Genomic DNA, 18,574 nt, shown 5'->3' on the forward strand with positions numbered 1-18,574 from the left:
GTGCACTGGCCATGTGACTACTGTTCACTTTAAACTGGAGTCATGCCGTGAAATCATCATTCACTCCTTTGTGGTTGTTATTTGAGTGCCAGTGTGACTGGCCCAAAAAACAGAGGAAGACGGAGTCTCTGCCCCACGGAGTTCACAACTTACTCAGACCCGCAGGCTGATCTGCTCATATCTACAATATGCTGGCTGAGGATCCCACGCTCACGTGCCGTGCTTTCACAGAGCAGTATGTAGGGACTGTATTTAGTGGGTTGCCACTGCCCACAGCCTCATGGCAGAAGCATGTTTGGAGAAGGCGTTTGTAATAGGAGTGTGAGTTTGATTAGTGCGAGTTTGATTAGGGGCCTGATCCTGCATTCCCACTGAAGACAATGGGGTGACTCGTAAGAGTAAGAGAGGTTCCTAGCTATGTACCTCTTACTCTTACGAGTCGCCCCATTGTCTTCAGTGTGAATGCAGGATCAGGCCCCAAGTGCAGAGTCTGCAGCATTTTCTATAAAAATGATATTCTCAAGCCAGGTGTTTGAATGTTACCATCTGAGTGAAGGTTCAGACCTCTCTGCCTCCAGGGCACACTGGATTTGTATTCTAGCTCAACAATCCTGCTGAAGGGAAGAGCTGGGAATAGCAGTGAAAGAAGAGAGAACGTGAGCAAGGGTTGAGCAGGTGTTGTTGAGAGGAGTTTGCTAAAAGAGATCCCCCTGTGTACATGAAGTTATTCCATGCTCAGAATGAAAGAACAGAGTGGACAAAGTCCAGGGTCATTACACTAATTGACACTTTACCTCCGGGAAGTCTCTGGAGAGCCAATCAGGGCTGGATTGCAAGCACTAGGTCCCAGACACAGGTGTGGCCTGTGCTTAGTTCATTTAGAGTAATTGTGCTTTGGCAATCTGTTCTCATCTCCTCCCTCTCCAAACAAATCCACATGTAAACTGCTCTGCTGTTAACCCCCCTCTTCCATGCCCTACTGTGAAATTAACATTTGGGGGAAGGGATGGAGAGGTCTTTAATGTACTACTTTGATTAACAGAGTATCATTTTAATCTTAGAATCCTCACAGTCCTTCACCTTCAGGTTTGCTACTAATTTTGAATTTTATTAGAAGTTATGAGTCAATTTCTTTATCTTTCTCATCACACATAAACCCGTAATACACAGTATACCCAAATCAGGGAGAACATTTTTAGCTAGCTTAGTTTTTGAGCTAGATCTTGGTTTTTAAATTATACCTTTTTCATGTGATTAATATACAAGCAGACTCCAATACCTCTATCCTGGGGACCATAGGATTACCTTATTATTGAGAGAAATGGTGCCAAATGGTCATAATATAACAAGTATCAGTGGGGCAGCTGTGTTAGTCTGTATCCACAAAAACAACGAGGAGTCTGGTGGCACCTTAAAGATTTCATGGGTCAAAAGCCCACTTCTTCAGATGCATCTGAAGAAGTGGGTTTTTTACCCACGAAAGCTTATGCCCAAATAAATCTGTTAGTCTTTAAGGTGCCACCGGACTCCTCATGATAATATAACAAGCTTCATAGAAGTCTGACACCAAGCTATTTAATACTAGTGCTCAGATTTACAGTGTATTTTACCAGACATATGTGAAGGTAGTGGAACAACATAATATCTGGTTAATAAAGTGGCTTTTGTATTTTACTTCTTTCGCTACAGGAATTGGTTTAACAAAAATCCCTTTTTGTTTCTAATTATTAAATAATCACATCCAGACCCTGATGAGCTAATCTTATCTACTTCAGGTACCTTCTGGGTTTCCTACAGCATCCACCACTGTAGTATCTAAGACTTAATCTTCTGCTATTATTCAGTCTTCCTTTGTTGCTGTTTTCCATTGTCAAGTTTATTCTCAATGTAAAATCTGTATTAGATGAGATGGAGACAACTGGTCTGGGCTCTGCTTTTCAGATGCAGCAAGTTGCACTGACTGGAAGGAGGCATGACATAAAGGGAAATAGGAAGAGGGTTAGAATAAAAAAAACAGTCCTGAGACCCATATTTTAATCATCTTTTATTCTGGTAGCTTTTGGGGGCATTTTAATACAATTGCTCTTAAATCTTTTTGGCTCTTGCTGTGCAAAATTATCACACTCCTCCTACAATTCTCCTGCTGACAACATAGAAAGCCTACAGTGAGCTAGGCCTGAGTGACTGCCTCACACCTTTTCTCTCCAAGGCATTTACAAATCAACCACGTTGTCCTTGATTTTTGTCTGAGATTCTAGCTGGCTCTATGTAGAAGCAAGGCCTTCTGAATTCAGAGGCTCATCTAGGGAGCACCCTTCCTGAGTATGTCAATCAGGTTCCTCTTGGTGGCTGGCTGTCTCTAGCAATCAGCAAAAGGATTGTCGATCTGGTCCATTTAATCTCAGCCTATTTTTAACTGCTCTTCTTTTTCTGGTGTTGAGTTTGTTTGGTTTTTTTGACCATTGTTGTAGAGTAAATACAAAATTAGGGAATCAGAGTTAGCTTAAGTTTGCTTAAGGAAATAGGTGCGTTGTAAAGAAAGGCCCTGGCTGGCAAGTAAAAGGAAGGCCTTGAAAGAAACAAGTTATAAGGCAAAAGAAATGAAATAGGGAGGATGTCTGGTTCAGAAAAATAACTAATGAGATAAGGGGAAGTTTCCAAAAAGAGGGCCTCTGACCAACAGGGGTGCTGCTGATGGTTTTAAATAAAGCAAAAAAATCTGTCTTAGAAGGAGCCAACATGGATACCAGTGTTACCTTAAAAAGGAAGACCGATGGGAACCCCGCTGCAACAAAAAAAGCTATTGGTCAGCGGGAAGGGTGGGAAGAGAGAAAGAGGAGACACCTTGGGGAAAAGGGAGATTGTAAATCTTATCTGGGTTAAGACTGGAAATAAGGGCGAACTGTCTCAAACTGGTTGTTAGTGAGAGTATTAATTACCTAGGACATTGTTTGTTTGTTGAAGGGGATTTAAAAAGTTATGAACGTGAGGGTTCTTTGTCATGCTGGAGCATGCCAGGAATAGACAGTTTTCCCTAGGTCTGGCCTGTTTGTAAGTATGCTGATCACATGCTTGTGAAATACTTTTTGTTACTGTATTGGGTGTTGTCCAACAGCCTAAAGAATAAGCAATTACATGTTTAGAGCAATTGTATAAACTACCATTTGGACTTTGGACTTAATAAAGGAATGTGTGGTTAAATGGGTGTTTGATGGTCTCCCGTATTAGCATTAATTCCAACAATTGTGTTTTCTTGGGTCTCAGCTGTCAGTACTGGACCCATTTACACCACTTTTGTTTAAATGCTAACTTTAGAATTTAAGGTGTCCCTGAAGTGTGTGCTGGTGCCATGAAAGCTGCACACAATGATCAAATGCAGATTTTAAAGCACTATTGTTATTCAAATCTTTGCCATGGTGGTGGAGGAGAGTGCGGGAGGGAGGGAGAGAAGGCCTTGTACAAAGTGTCAATGGCAGCTCTGGAGATGGACATCTTTTATCTATCTACAACGTGGGTGACAGCAGCCCTTGTCCATTTAGACAGGGCTACAACTCCTAAAATCTAAATAGAGTGCAGTAAGAAATGCTGTTGCAATAACACTGGATAAAAGGAAACCATAGGGAGGGCTGGACTGTGGCAAGTGTAGGCATGTATAACTGAGCTACAGTCCCGGCTGATTCAGGGTGAGAGTCTGGAGTTAGCCCTTCCTCCCAGTGGAAAGCAGAGATAGCCCAGACATACCATCACCTTCCTTCCCATGTGGGAAAGGGAAGTAACTTTTGTACTGATTAGGTGTTACCAAGCATGGAAACAGATGAGCTCTAGATCTTTCAAAAGATGAGAAGGGTAGTCCCCTCCCCCACACCTCCTACATCAATTTTCTGTCTTCAGAAGAGCTCAACAAGCACATGTTAAACAGGGAACACCACAATCCTAGAAAGAAAATGTGGGGGGAAGAGGCATGGGGAGATGTGGGAGTGTGGTTTAGCAGTTTTATCCGAGGCCTGGAAAACAAGAGATTCCTTGTTTGCAGAGTCCCCAGGATCACTGCATGACCTCAGACAAGGCACGGCTGCTTGCACCTCAGTCAAAACAGCTGTGAAACAGGGTAGAGCTAGACCCTCACTGAAAACCAGACGTTGCCTCGGAGCGGAGCATTCCTGTATTCCATGCTGTACTGTCTCTCTTTTTTCCATCGGAGCCCTTATTGCTGCTATTTAGCTAAGTACGTTGTTTAACTGGGAGGATAGGTGGTGCTGCTGCTTTTACAGTTATGTCTGTGTCTTATTAATTACTTGGTGGTGCTAAGTTTTGTTTTTGCTCCCAGGACTTATCACTGGGGATAGCAGGTCACTGCTGGGGGGGTCCTCCTGTGTCATCTGCCAGTTGGACTTTTCTTCCTCTGCTCTCTGTTTGGCTAATTTCATTTCCATAACTCCTGCTGACTGTATTTCCCTTCCTCAGTCATTTGAGCATGGATGGTTTTACTCCAGAATGCAGTCTGTGGTTAACAGATCTGATATGGTCCATCATCAGGAAGACTGACCTCCTGGCAGTGACAGCGATCTACTCGTCTCTGAGAATCTGATCACTCCTGTAGCGTCACAGATTAGGGTGGCACTGTTCTCCACACTCTTCTACAACGGCTGGTTGGGCTGGAGGTGTTGCACTATTGGTGTTTCTAGTGGTAGAACCTTATTATAAGTTAGTGCCTGCCCTGTAACCTCATCTAGGTGCCATGTGGCAGTTTCCCGGGCAGAAGTAGTTTATTTCCTACCTATTATTAGGAGCAGTAGTAGCAATATTAACATACTACGTAGGAGGTACCCCTCATCATGGACCTGGACCCCGTTGTGCGAGGCGCTGTACAACCTAGTTCACCAATAGAATTTTGTGAGCGGTTTGCTGACTTTTCAGCTTTTAGTGTCCACTGCTTAATTATGGCCCACTTAAACAAAAATGATGGCGATTATTCAACTGATATTTCTATATTTGTTTCAATGCTGATTTGTGAGTCTTGATTTGAGGCAGCCATTTCTTGTGGCCACTCACTTGTCTAGACCTTTTTATTAGCTGACTTTGCCCTTTTCAGATAATTTTTCACTTGAACTTTCATTCATGAGTTTGTTTCTTTTAATATTCCTTTTTGTGAAGCGTCACTCTCAGCTAAGAGGGTTACTCATCAAAATATTTGCAGGTGTTTATATAAGCAGAGGTTGATTTAATGGCTCACTGCAACACAGAGGTACCAATGTCTGGATTACAGAGGGCAAAAGCCCACAGATGTACTTAGACAAGCTGTCCTCCACAGTCATATTTCTCTTCAGACCCCTCCAGGCTGTGGAATGACTTGTTTGTTGCAAGAGGTGTTGCTGGAAGAACTCCAGGCATGTGCCTGACGTGAGTGCTTCCTAGCAATCTTTCATTGTCTAACACCTGCTTGGTTGACACTAGGCTTCTGTTGTCTTGACCGAGGCATCTAACCATACTTCTCAGCAACTTTTTCATAGTTTTAATGCTTTCCTCGGCACTCCTCCTTGGGCTGCAGGTAATTTGCAGGTGCTCTCCCTCAATGCGGCCGCTGCTGTTTCCCTCTGGTTAGATGGTGAGGACCCAGCATAACTTTCCCTCTGATTGTCCCCTGGGTGAAATTATACACCGGTTTTGCTCATTCTGACGTTTCTGCCCTGACCTGTGAGGTCAGATTGGCTGCTCTTCTGTCAGATCCTTTCTCCTATCAGTTCTGTCAGGAGCCTCTTCCTCTCTTTTCTGGCCCTATAACTAGCATTGTTAATTCTTTGATGGTTTCTAGGATTTTTCATCATGCTCTTGTAAACCCTGTTTTAAAAACATTCCGGTTGGATTCGGAAATCATTAGTAAATAGCCAATTTTGTGGATTCCAACTGTTTCCTCCATTCTAGCCAATTATATTGTCTTAAATCAGAGGTCACTACTTCTCTAGGCCAAGAGTTTTAATGGACTCCTAGTTTGGATGAGGATTAATCACTCAGATCGGATGGCAGTACTGACTGCCATTAATGACAAGCAATGGCTTTAGCTTTCTGTGCTGGTTTGTTAAGATGTTGCAGCTCTGGAGATTTATTCTGACAATTCCTTCTGCACCTTCAGAGTTTGATTCCAAACACCTTCTTTATTGCAGTTTGTATTGGGTTTATGGTATTTTATGCTGTGCTAAATTTAGTTTTATATACTGTTTGCTCGTGTTCTTAGTGACTATTGTAAAGCATCTTAATATAGACATGTGTGAATAAAGCTGAAGTATTTTTCCCCACAATTGGTTCTGAAGGTGCTAGCAACAGATTATTTTAATCTCTCTAAAATGTTGCTTGGATGCATGATATTCTTGGAAAGAACTGTTCCCTGTATGGTACTTGTGGGATGTGCAATACTCAGAGAATCAAAGAATTTAATAAAGGAAAAGACTTATTAAATCACCTAGTCCAGTCTCTGATATATTCTGTAACAAAGGCCTTCTACAGTTCCAGTGGATTTAAATTAATCTGAAGGATGAGGAATTGTGTCCTGAGAGGAGAATGAATATTGCTTGGACTTAGAGAAATTCTTCTCCCCAACGATGTCGGTGTTAATGTATGATCTTATGTTTTAAAAAATAACCCCCCAGAGCTACAAAAAACAACATAAGACATAAATTAGTGTCTGTCCCTCAGCCTTCTTAGACATGATCATTAACATCTCAGATGACAAAGACACAAAACTGGTTCAATCCTTACCACACAAAAATGAAGAAGATGCAGGTAATCAAGGTTCTTACTGGGACCAGTATGGACTTAAATTACCCTTTTGGCAACAGAATGCTGGTTTTCCCTCTGAGGAGCATTAATGTAGGGACTCCCAATGGGCAAGCTGCCAAAGCGGATAATTAAACTAAATAAAAATACACACCAGACACACCAGTAACATCCCCATAAATGAGGATAATTTAAGTATTACATAGGATAGAAGACCTACTTTCCATGATGTTTCCAATGTGACCAGAGACAAGAGAAGAGTAACATTACATGTTGCAGAAAGGAATATTCATTTACTAAAAATAGCCTTTCCATTATGGTTTGCATATCATAGAATCATAGAATATCAGGGTTGAAAGGGACCTCAGGAGGTCATCTAGTCCAACCCCCTGCTCAAAGCAGGACCGATCCCCAATTAAATCATCCCAGCCAGGGCTTTGTCAAGCCTGATCTTAAAAACTTTGAAGGAAGGAGATTCCACCACCTCCATAGAATCATAGAATATCAGGATTGGAAGGGACCTCTGGAGGTCATCTAGTCCAACCCCCTGCTCAAAGCAGGAGCAGTCCCCAACTAAATTATCCCAGCCAGGGCTTGGTCAAGCCTGACCTTAAAAACTTTTAAGGAAGGAGATTCCACCACCTCGCTAGGTAACAAATTCCAGTGTTTCACCACCCTCCTAGTGAAAAAGTTTTTCCTAATATCCAACCTAAACCTCCCCCACTGCAACTTGAGACCATTACTCCTCGTTCTGTCATCTGCTACCACTGAGAACAGTCTAGATCCATCCTCTTTGGAACCGCCTTTCAGGTAGTTGAAAGCAGCTATCAAATCCCCCCTCATTCTTCTCTTCCGCAGACTAAATAACATCACTGCTTTCCATAATCATGTCATAATCTTACCATAAAATTCAATCAAGGCAACAGCTTGTGTGTGTCCAGAAAGCAATGGAACCATATGAGAAATGACTACAGACGTATCACTGGAATTTAGTTCAATCCTCAAAACATGGATGTTGAAAGGAATGCTTAAACTATCAGGCAGCAGGTGCCCTGCAGACAGACACCTCCCAGATAAGCCTCTCCAAAACACAGACCAACATAGCCAAGATAAGATTTCTGATTATCTAATTTTTGGAATGGGGTGATTTCCACCTTCCGCAAAAAACACAGCCATTAACCCAAACCGGATATAGTCTCATCTGGAATCCCAATCCAGTAATGTAATTTTACTGAGCTGAATTTAAAACACAGCAGCAACTGCAAAGAATAAGATGTGATATGATTTGGTTTGTTCATTAGTGCTGAAATGCAATAGAAAGAGAGCAAATGCAATGGGATTCTGGAGAGTTTTATACACTCTGTAATGTACCTCTAGGGTGCTCATCTGTTATGAGAGAGAGAAGTGAAAATATTTTTTCTCCCCTTCTCTCTCTCTAGTGAGAACACTTAGTGGACAGTACAGGCTCAGTGCTGTTGAAAATAATGGAATGAGTGCATCCACTCAATTATTTAAAATGGTTGAGTAATTGCAGTCCTGTCAGTTCAGAAAACATCTCTGTAGAAGCCACTGCGCAAAACCATTTCTGTGCAGGTGGTCATGGTGGCCCCAGTTTCCTCCTTATTTACTTATACATTCTATAAATCAGAGCCAACGGGAATGGAAATGATAGCATATCCCAGTCCGCCATCTGACTGTGCTAAAACTCCCATAACATTCTTCCTAATCAATGGAGAAGGGCGGAGCCCAGCCAGACTTTTCGTAGGGTGGCTGTAATTAAACTTACAGGGCCAGATTCACTTTCTGGCTGGGTTAGCTGATGCCTGCTTAAACCCTTGCAGAAATCATTTGAGGCAGGAAGTCTGCTAGAGGTGCAGGTTGCAGTGACACAGTTATGGGAGATTAAGAGGCCAGCACACTCCAAAGAGTGGGCAGGGAATCCACCAACTCAATTACTCTCTGAGGAAGCTCCCACAGGCTTGAAAGCTTCCCACTCACCATGACAGAATGCAGGGGGAAGGCACTGGTGACAAAACCTCTCAGAATGTGCTGAGATGGGAAAGGGGAGGCTTGGCCCTGGAGAACAAGCACAGACAGCAGACTAGCTTGGGTGTGCATGTTCACTGATTTGCTATTCTGCAGCTACCCTAGAGTCAGTCCTGTCCATGGGACACAAAAGGTAAGGGGTGTTGGACATGGGACAAGAGCTACTAGACAGTCTAATGACAGGTTTCAGAGTAGCAGCCCTGTTAGTCTGTATCCACAAAAAGAAAAGGAGTACTTGTGGCACCTTAGAGACTAACCAATTTATTAGAGCATAAGCTTTCATGAGCTACAGCTCACTTCATCGGATACATCACCTTACCTGATCACTCTGGTTACAGTGTGTATGGTAACACCCATTGTTTCATGTTCTCTGTGTATATAAATCTCCCTACTGTATTGTCCACTGCATGCATCCAATGAAGTGAGCTGTAGCTCATGAAAGCTGATGCTCTAATAAATGTGTTAGTCTCTAAGGTGCCACGAGTCCTCCTTTTCTTTAGACAGTCTAAGCCAAGCTGGGACAGGTGCCAACCCAGTGTCTGGCCAAACCATTTGAAAACTATATTTTGTTCCGTTCTCTATTTGTTAGTTTGGAACTGTGGTCACCTGTCTAAGCTTTCTGGGGAGTAACACCTGATCTTCATACAGGTTTTAAGACACAGCTAGCAAGTTTATTGAGAAACAGACACCCCTTAGGTACTGCCATATACCCAAGGTGATATTTATGCTAATGTACTACACCACCACTTGTTCCCTAAGAAATGTCTGTCTCCCTTCCACACATAGCTATATGATCATCGTGGATTCTGCTTTAACTGCTAGATTGGCACAATCGCCATATCAGTTTCATTCGATGCATTTGCCTGTTCACATCCCTCTTGGGACAAAATAATACTCAATTAACAAAATACATACCATTAAGAATGAATTAATAAGATGGACAGCAAGACATGAAAACAATATAATGCTCACAGTGACATGCTGACCATTTAATACAGCTTATTTTACCCATAGGAAACAGAAGCTGAATAGCTGGAAGAGGAGCTTTGTGTAAGCTTCAAAGCTTGTCTCTCTCACCAACAGAAGTTGGTACAATAAAAAACATTACCTCACCCACCTTTTCCAGTAATCAAAAGAGTCAGGTCAGTGAAATAATGGGACCAAATGCATCTGTAACAGGAGAGTAAATGCCAGATGAACTAAGCCTTGTGTTAAAGTCACACGGTGCTCTCTGAAGACCTTCCTGCTACCTCACTTCCCAGATCCTTCTGGACCAGAACATTTACAACAATGAACATTTCCATTAGTGTCTTTCTTGCTCACCTTATTGGATACTTTTCCCCAGGGTCCTTTCCCAAGTGGAAGAGCAGAGGCAGTTTGGTGTGTTCCTCCTGAGTATGGGTTGTTACTCCAGAAATGTTCTGCCCAGGACAGAAATCAATACCCTGCATTGGAGAGAACGAAGTGGGTCACTGGGAATGTGGGATGAAATAATGGGTTTGAGTTTATTATTTAATAACAGATGTAAATATGAACTCCTCAGCTCTCAAGACTTTGGCTGAGACCACTTTCCCACTCTCCCGTTATTAACTGTGACAGGTTTTTTTTTTAAAAGAAGTTTTAACCGAAAGTTGATTCTGCGTCTGCAAACTGGATGCTGCTGTTATTTATGCTGGGGTGGAAAAGGTAACTCTACTGGAGCGGATATGGTATAAAGCAGGAGTGAGAACTGAATTAGGACTCACATTTCTGTACTATTAAAAAGCAGAAATCATCTCTATAAAATATTCATTAAAATGAAATGGCAAATGAAAGACAAAAGGGGAGGTAATTTAATCATAACAACTCTGCACATAAAAAGCATCTCCTCTCTTTGATTAATGCAGTATAGAGCTGCATAGATGGGTTCTGATTGGCTGGTGACAATGATATAAAGGGGAAAAAATCCAATAAAATTAAAGGCCATAATCCCAAGAGACAATGAGCACCCACAACTCCTGCTAACTTCTATAGGAGATGCGAATGCTCAGAGTCTCTCTGAATCTGACCCAAAGCCATATTTCACTGAAGAAAGCTGTACATTTTAATTAAAAAAAAAAGATGTTTGTCTTTCTGATTTACAGCTTCTCGAAGTCCTGGTATTAGGTTATTAACCTGGTAATGCTAGGTGGGCTGGAAGATCTGCACTAGGTCTGAAAAAACTCCAGTGCCCATCATTAAACTCTGCGGAAGGAAAAATCAGGATTTCCCCAGCAGTAGCGGTTGGTATGATGACGATAAGTATCTGGACATTCCAGTTGCTAACATCAATGGGTTAAGTCCTCAATAGCCAGCCCAGAGACACCCAGAGCTGTCTCTTCAGAAATCCAGAGCAGTTAGCTCTCTGCATCTGTGCATTTGTATGCTTTGCCAGGTTGTGTCTCTCCTGAACTCCAGCCAATTATTAGACAGATGCCAACTCCCTAATAACTTAGAGCTTGGCCTACAGTCCTACCGGCTAACAGAACACTTTTAGCTCTGGGTCTAGCAAAAAATTTTAAGTGCTAATTTCACTGAAGAGAAAATAAAGCAGGGGGCCCCATAGACTAGCAAGAACTAGCACCTAACGGACTTGTTAAACCTCACAGGTTTACAATTCCAGCTATCATGCTGCGCTATTTACAGTACTTCATAACGCCCTGAGACATGCACAGAGACCCAGAGAGAAGGTAAGTAGTAATATTTAAATGGAGGGGGGGAAAGCAGTTGTACCATTTGCTTATAAAACAACAAACAAACTGAAAGGCTCTCCACAGATGTTAGGATTTGATTGGCAAACAATTTTCTAAAAATAGCCTGTATGTTTTTAATGGACAGCTGGTCAGCGGAGCAGTTAATATTCTGCTTTTCAATAAAGCAAGAAGGTTAGAAGCCCATGAAATCCCATTTATCTGCACAGAGCTATAGATTCCTGAATCAGTGGCTGGAAAAAATAAGAGAGTTGCTTGATAGGTTGTAGCAGGCAACTAATAATGGACTTTAAATGGATACAAAAATGATTGACCTTTTAATCTTCTCGTACCATAGACTTTGGAGACTGAATGAGGTTTTAATAGTGGAAAATAGAATTTAACTTAAAAAAGATACATGGAACAGTTAGTGGAAAGGTATCAAAGCCCAGATATAACATACAAATTATAATTTGGATGCAAATCAAACAAGCTATTTAATTAACAGCCTGCTAATTGATGCACTGCTCCTCTACTGCAAATGTTTTAGTTTGAGGGAAGAATTTATTCTCTTGGGCATTTGCTTCTACATTGCTCTGCTTATATGAGACGCAAATGGTGAAATGTAATTCTCATAATGAGGTGCTCCAGAACACGTTCCCGATTATATCCCCCAGATTCCTGAGAAATAAGGCTTCCACAAAGGTGTCTCAGAACTAACAAAAAGCTACCTGTCTCTCTAGCTTCAAAAGCCAATTCCCTCTTCAAATCTAATTTACTAGAGGGAAAAAGAAAATCCCTCAAACATAACAGTCTGTGACATTGATAAATAATACCCTGAAAATGTGGCTGAAACTACTATTTACATTCTGAGGCCTTTCAACTTTATCTCCACAAATAAGAAGTGAAATACGAATCATTTTTATGATGTTCTGTGTGACATCAAAATCCAGCTGTGGCCCAGAGAGGGCCTCAAAACTTTCCTACTTGCATATCAACTACTAAATAAAATAACATTCCCCCTCCATCTCCACTGAAGACACTGTCCAGCATAACAACCACTAAATCAAAATACAACATCAACAGTTAAAAATGATCCTCTTAGAAGTCAAGACCCTGAGATCCAATGGGAATAAGCCTGTCATAATAAATATCTAAGTAAGTGAAAGAGAGAGAAAGAGGTAACAGCAAAAGAGAGGATCCAGTACAAACCAGAGGGATGATAATAAATAGGGAACCAACAGTGATCACTCTTAAAAAAAAAACAAAAAAAAACCACCACCACCTTTTTGGGGAAAAACAGTAGTCAGCTGCCTTCTAAAGATAGGGAGGGATGGACTGAGCTGGACAGCAGGGGGAAGCAGGTTCCAGGTCAAACTGACCCGGAACATCAGGGTGATTATTGAAGAAAGCCCTGATCCTGCAGTCAGAGCTGTTTGGTCACAAAGGTCCATTGGCATACATCTGAGTGCCAGACAGGACGTTAGGGTGCTGGGATCCCTAATGGCAGGTGATGAACAAAGGCTGCTATCCATCAGGACAAGGTTCCTGGTCTCAATGCTCCAAGACCTATGCTATGAAGAGCTTTCAAAACCAATGACTGTCAATTTAAAAATTCAAGCCTCTACTTTACTGGTGGCCAATATAAAGAACGCAGGCATGCGTAGCGTGCACACTTCCACCTGGTTCATGAGTCAAGTTAACCAGAGCCCTGTTTGCAACTCAGAAAACCAGTATTGCAATAGAAACTGCACAGGCAGATCCTGAATGCTTGTGTGGCCCATCCACTTCAAGGGTTCACTCACATTAACCTGACTGCAGGACTGAGGCTATAAAAAACATTATAAATAACCTGTTGATAATCTGAATATTATATATACATTATACCATGTGTCAGAGTACAATACACAGCAGGATGACTGAGGACACATCCATTGCCATTGTACAAGGCAAGTGAGGAGGTCTGATGGCATCATAAAGATTTTGCCAGAGCAATTAAGATGTGCTGATGGGGAAAAAAATGTTGGTTACATACAGTGCATCAAACCCCAATTTCCCATTAAAATGGACATTTCTGAGCCTCCTCTTGATGGAACCCTATTGCTGAAAATGGCATTATCTGAGACACCAGCAGTATCAATGCCCAGTTGAAGAGGCAGTAAAACAGCTTATATTCTGGAAAATCACTTTACTATTTAAATATCATAACAGTAATTCTGCCTCTCCCGACACTTTGTAAATTCAATGCTGTTTCCAGTTCTTGAGAAGGAAACTACACAATATCCTCTATGAATAAACTGAAAGTCTAGGATGCTCCGTCTGCATTGCTTCCCTTTTCCAGAGCAAAGAATTTTTAATCAATTCTGCTTGAGACTTGGGAAGAATTTTCAGGAACAGACAATCCACACATTTGCACATCTGGACGGTGCCTCTGGTGTCTTGGGAAACATGCAGATTAGGGTTGTGTATGATGCTTGGGAGGGGGAAGTGAGATGCCGACTGTCTCTAGATCTTCCTATATCAGGATGAAAGGAATTACTACTTTTCATTCCTGCCTCACAGAAGGTTGTTCTGCCTTCTCTGCACAAGCTGGAGTGAGTGCTGATGAAGCAGACATGACTGTTCTTTCTAGATATTTGTACTGGTGAAGACTGGTAGGGAATTTGAAATCATGTCACTGTTTCAGAATGATTTCCCACTCTTCGGCAAATTAGATATTTCTTTTTAAAAGGAAAAGCTAACCACACAGGCCTTAGAAACTATGAGCTTTGCAGGTTTTAATGTTAGATACAGTGGTCCTGATCCTCAGCTGGTGTAAATCAACATCCGTCCACTGAAATCAGAGGAGCTTTGATCTACACCATATGCATATCAGTGTTTTTGCTGAGTTCCAGATGGCCAGCTTCACTTAAAAATGAAATTCATATAGGAGAAGAATGAAGAATCCCTTTTAGGGAAGTGGGTTGATCTAATTCTTGCCCTCCCCACAACAAAACCAAAACCATCATTAGACTTATTATATTGTTTCCTTAAACATTTTCGTTATGAGAGCCTGTTACTAACAACGCGCTTTTAACTGGCCATTGATTCCCTGCACAATTCTAATACAGTTTACTCTGCACCTTACCTGAGGTAAGATGTTCATTTACAATAAACAGTGACCTCACAAAGAAGAAAGGTAATTGCTTGTACACTGGACCCTCGCTAGAACGCACGTCTATATAGCGCGAATTCGTATATAATGCGGTTGCGGCCATGTATCCCAAATTTAATTAATTTAATTGCAATTCATTTTAACGCGGTCCCCGCTATAACGCAGTCACCGAATCCCATGTTCTAGCGAGAGTCTGGTGTATTTAGACAAATTCTCTGATCTTTTTCCACACACTTATAAAAACACAAGGGACATGTCTATAGCTAGTCACAGTTCTGTGCCCTGTTAGAAACAGCCAACTAAAACAGCATCAGATTACTTGCAAATAGCCACCAGAAGCATGTCTGCTAGTGGACCAGATCTCCTGGACAGGGATGATGTTTTGTACCATTGCACAGTGAAGAGAAATTACACAGAGTTCCTCATATAAAAAATAAAAATAAACCTTTCCTCCAGACAGGACAAGTGGACTTTTAAGGGGACAGGAGTGTCTGCCGCTCCAGCCCCACTGCAAGCCCCTCAGCAAGAATTACTGACTGTTGATTGTACGGCTTGTGACTCAATTTCCAGAGCAAATGGCCCACAGATGCTATGTCAATAATGACATGAGACAAATACAACAGTTCGCCATTTTGGGCTCCTAGCCAAGCGATGGAATCAGCACTTGTGTTAATGTAAGCCCTCTGGCGATTCATCTCCCTGGCACTATCCCAGAGTGTTCTGAATTTACAAGCAACTGTGGATTATGATAGTGGCACAGCAAACACTAGACTGTCTCCTTGTCAATGTTTCCTCATTCCAATGCTCAAAACACAGAACAACAAAATGAATATTAGTATTAGGAAAAAACCAGCTTGTTTGAGGCAGGTATCCCCAACACTGCAGCAATCTGCTGTTTCTTCTTGTCCTTGCCACAGCACTGGAAAGCAGTGATTCTCACTCGTGGCAGTTCATAGCAAAAGCCTCCAGCACTGGAACTCAGAGTGACTGAACACCTGAAAATGCGGGTGCTGGTTTCTCTTGGCAGCTGCTTCAGCCCTGTTGAACAAAAATCGCTTCTAATGTGTTAACTGTCTGGAAGGGAGCGGAGAAAAGGGGCAAATCGAAAAGTCTCCATCGGCTCTCAAGCAGAAGCGATCGATAGCTAGCTCAGATGCTCAGAGGACCACAATCAAATGTCATTATTTGTGAGGTTCTACTTGACTTCACATCCCCCCTCACAGAAAAGGCTTTATCGATTCCTTCATGTTGATGAGAAGGGCAATCAGAACAGACCGCAGCACAAATAACCCCTTTGGCATTTTACAGTGAAACAATAGGTGTGTGTATGTGTACACACACACACACCCCCTTTATGAAAAACCACTGAAAACTACTAAAGATACTAAGCTGACAGCAGAGAGGCTGAAGTTTATCAGCCACAATCCACTAAACCAAAGGGCTTTTAAAAAAATATTTTTGCAAAGATCCAGTTAAGGTCAACTCACCAGTGCTACTGAAGAGCTACGCTCTGTTGGAGTGATCTCAGGACTAAGCAGAGGCAAGAACTTTAACCTCCTGGTGGCTCAAGTTCTTGTCACCTCTAATGAAGCACTAAAATTGGGATTTTGGAAGGAATCTAATTACCCCTCAAAAAAAAGAGGCAAGTAGATTCCTTCAAGAATCCACAATTTCCCCCTTTATTCCCCTCCCCCCAGCCCTGCATAAAGCTGACCTGTCCTCCCAACGAAGGAGGGCTAAATGCAGCTCCCTCCCTCCCTCTAAGCCCTTCAGCATTACTCCTGATCAGGTGGGCAGGGCAGCAGGAGAGCAATGAAGAGCATGAGACATATGTATTTCAGAGTGGGTAGAGTAAATCTGCCTGTGCTCCAGGATCTGCCTCTTTTCATTGACCTCTTCTGGGCTAAATTCAGTGGTGACTAACAGTGGTATGTGATACACTACCACTTGTGTGTATATCTTGTATCCGTTTGGCATTCCATGGGTGTGCCAAACATATGCAAATTAAATGCCACAGGGATGGCAGAGGAATGCAGCAGGAAAAGCAACTAAAAGAAGGCTGTAAGGCAAAGTGGTGGGGTACGTGAGGGGGCTAACTTACACTTGAATTGGTTTCCTGGCTACATCTCCCTTTCTGCCCCCTTTCCCTATAAATTACATTTGTTCAGACCAACCACTGAATGCCAGTTGGGTGCGATTCCTGGATTCCAAAGCCAGAAGGGACCACTGTGATCATCTAGGCAGATCTCCTGCATAACACAGGCCATAAGACTTCCCTGAATTCATTCTTGTTTGAACTACAGCATGTATTTTAGAAAAACATCCAAATCTTGATGGTGGAGAGTCCACCACAGTCCTTGGTAAGTTGTTCCAATGGTTAATTACCCTCACTGGTAAATATTTGTGCCTTACTTCTAGTCTAAATTTGTCTAGCTTCAATTTCCAGCCAACTACCCTACCTGACTGGTAACATAGATCCTCTGACCAATTTGCACCGGATGTGTAATGTACACTGCTGTGTTCATCACTATGAGATTTGGCTGGAAGAGCAAGGTTGCCAACGATGATAGGGCCATGGAAGAGCCTATGCTCGGATAGCCATAAGCACCAAAGCAAAGGACAGTACGGGCCAGATCCTCAGCAGGTCTAAAGCAGCATAGCTGCACTGATTTCAGTGGAGCTATTTCGACTTACCACAGCCGAAAATCTGGCCCGATGCCTTCCAGGTGAATCCAGTACAGGTTCTGCCACACCACTGCAGACTGTACTTCCTGTGCTCTCACAGCTTCTTTTTAAACTCCAGGGGTCAATAATAAAGTATTTTTCCTGTGAAATCATTTATTTACTGACTCTCCAATGAAGTCTGAGACTACAGAATTCTTAAACTTCTCCTTGTCTCCTTTTTTTCAGTCCAAAACCAAATCTAATTCTGGAATAGAATACATATTACATCTCAAATTATTTACAAATATAAATATATTCTCTCAGTAAATTCACTTATCTCTGTCCTATTCATCAGCTCCTGGATGTCAGACAATTCAAACTGCATAAACATGAACCACTTGTAAATCACAAAGGCTTTCTATTGTACGAAGATGGCAACTAGGTAAATATTCCTCATGTGAGCGTCCCATGTAATTTACAGGCAGGAGTGGTGTGTGCCATCAAGTCCTTAGTCTCACTTATTTCTACTGAGTGGGTTTATATTTCTTTCCCTTATGCTATTCAAGGGAGTAGCCGTTCATGAATATAAGTTATCTAAATAATCAAGTAGAAATAGCAGGGAAGATAACACCAAATAGTCCTACAGTGCTAATAAATAGATTACAACGATTTATGGGAGGAATTGGATTAGAAAATACTGGCTTTGGAGGATAAAAAAACCAGAAAACAAAAAACCAACACATTTCATCTTTGTGACTGATGACATAAATTTGAATCCCAAACTAGAATGCAGATGATGGGTACCAGTTAAAGCATGTTAATGTCATGAGAAGTTTAATAAGGCAAAGACACTATAAACCAGTGGACTGCTGGCATGGGATCTTTGCAGTGTAAATATTCCAAGTGCCATATGGGGAGAAGCATGCACAACCGAGTTATCTCCTGGGGTTAGCTGTCTGTAAGCGTCTCCTCTGTGCTCCATTTTACACATACTTTATTACTTAGCTGCCTAATGCTGCAATCAAGCAAGTAGCTTTCCAGGTTAGAGGCTAAAATTCCTAAACTTGCACAAATTCTTCTTAACCAAGCCTGACGGTGAAAAGCATGGAGGTGTTCAGAAGACACACTTGGGGCCAGAAGGATGACAATGTGATGTTTTCCAATCCTAACATCAATTGGATTCTGGTTTGCTCAGTGGCATTTCCAGGTTTAAAAACCTTAAAACAAAGGC

The 18,574-nt window shown here is 41.9% G+C and overlaps 1 protein-coding gene across 6 annotated transcripts in view; it reads right to left on the reverse strand.

Moving 5' to 3' along the window:
- Positions 1-18,574, reverse strand: part of GALNS (galactosamine (N-acetyl)-6-sulfatase) — a 67,041-nt gene that overhangs the window by 9,606 nt on the left and 38,861 nt on the right. For 3 of the 6 annotated variants that reach the window (XM_037878028.2, XM_043526173.1, XM_043526172.1), the window contains one exon: positions 10,141-10,262. In XM_037878028.2, coding sequence (XP_037733956.1) covers positions 10,141-10,262 — 122 coding nt within the window. Of the gene's footprint in view, positions 1-1,779; positions 1,961-9,934; positions 9,988-10,140; positions 10,263-18,574 lie in introns of those variants that run through there. The other 3 variants (XM_037878036.2, XR_005222278.2, XM_037878029.2) reach the window with 3 other exon arrangements.

This window comes from Chelonia mydas, chromosome 12 (assembly GCF_015237465.2).
Source record: "Chelonia mydas isolate rCheMyd1 chromosome 12, rCheMyd1.pri.v2, whole genome shotgun sequence".
Lineage (NCBI taxonomy): Eukaryota > Metazoa > Chordata > Testudines > Cheloniidae > Chelonia > Chelonia mydas.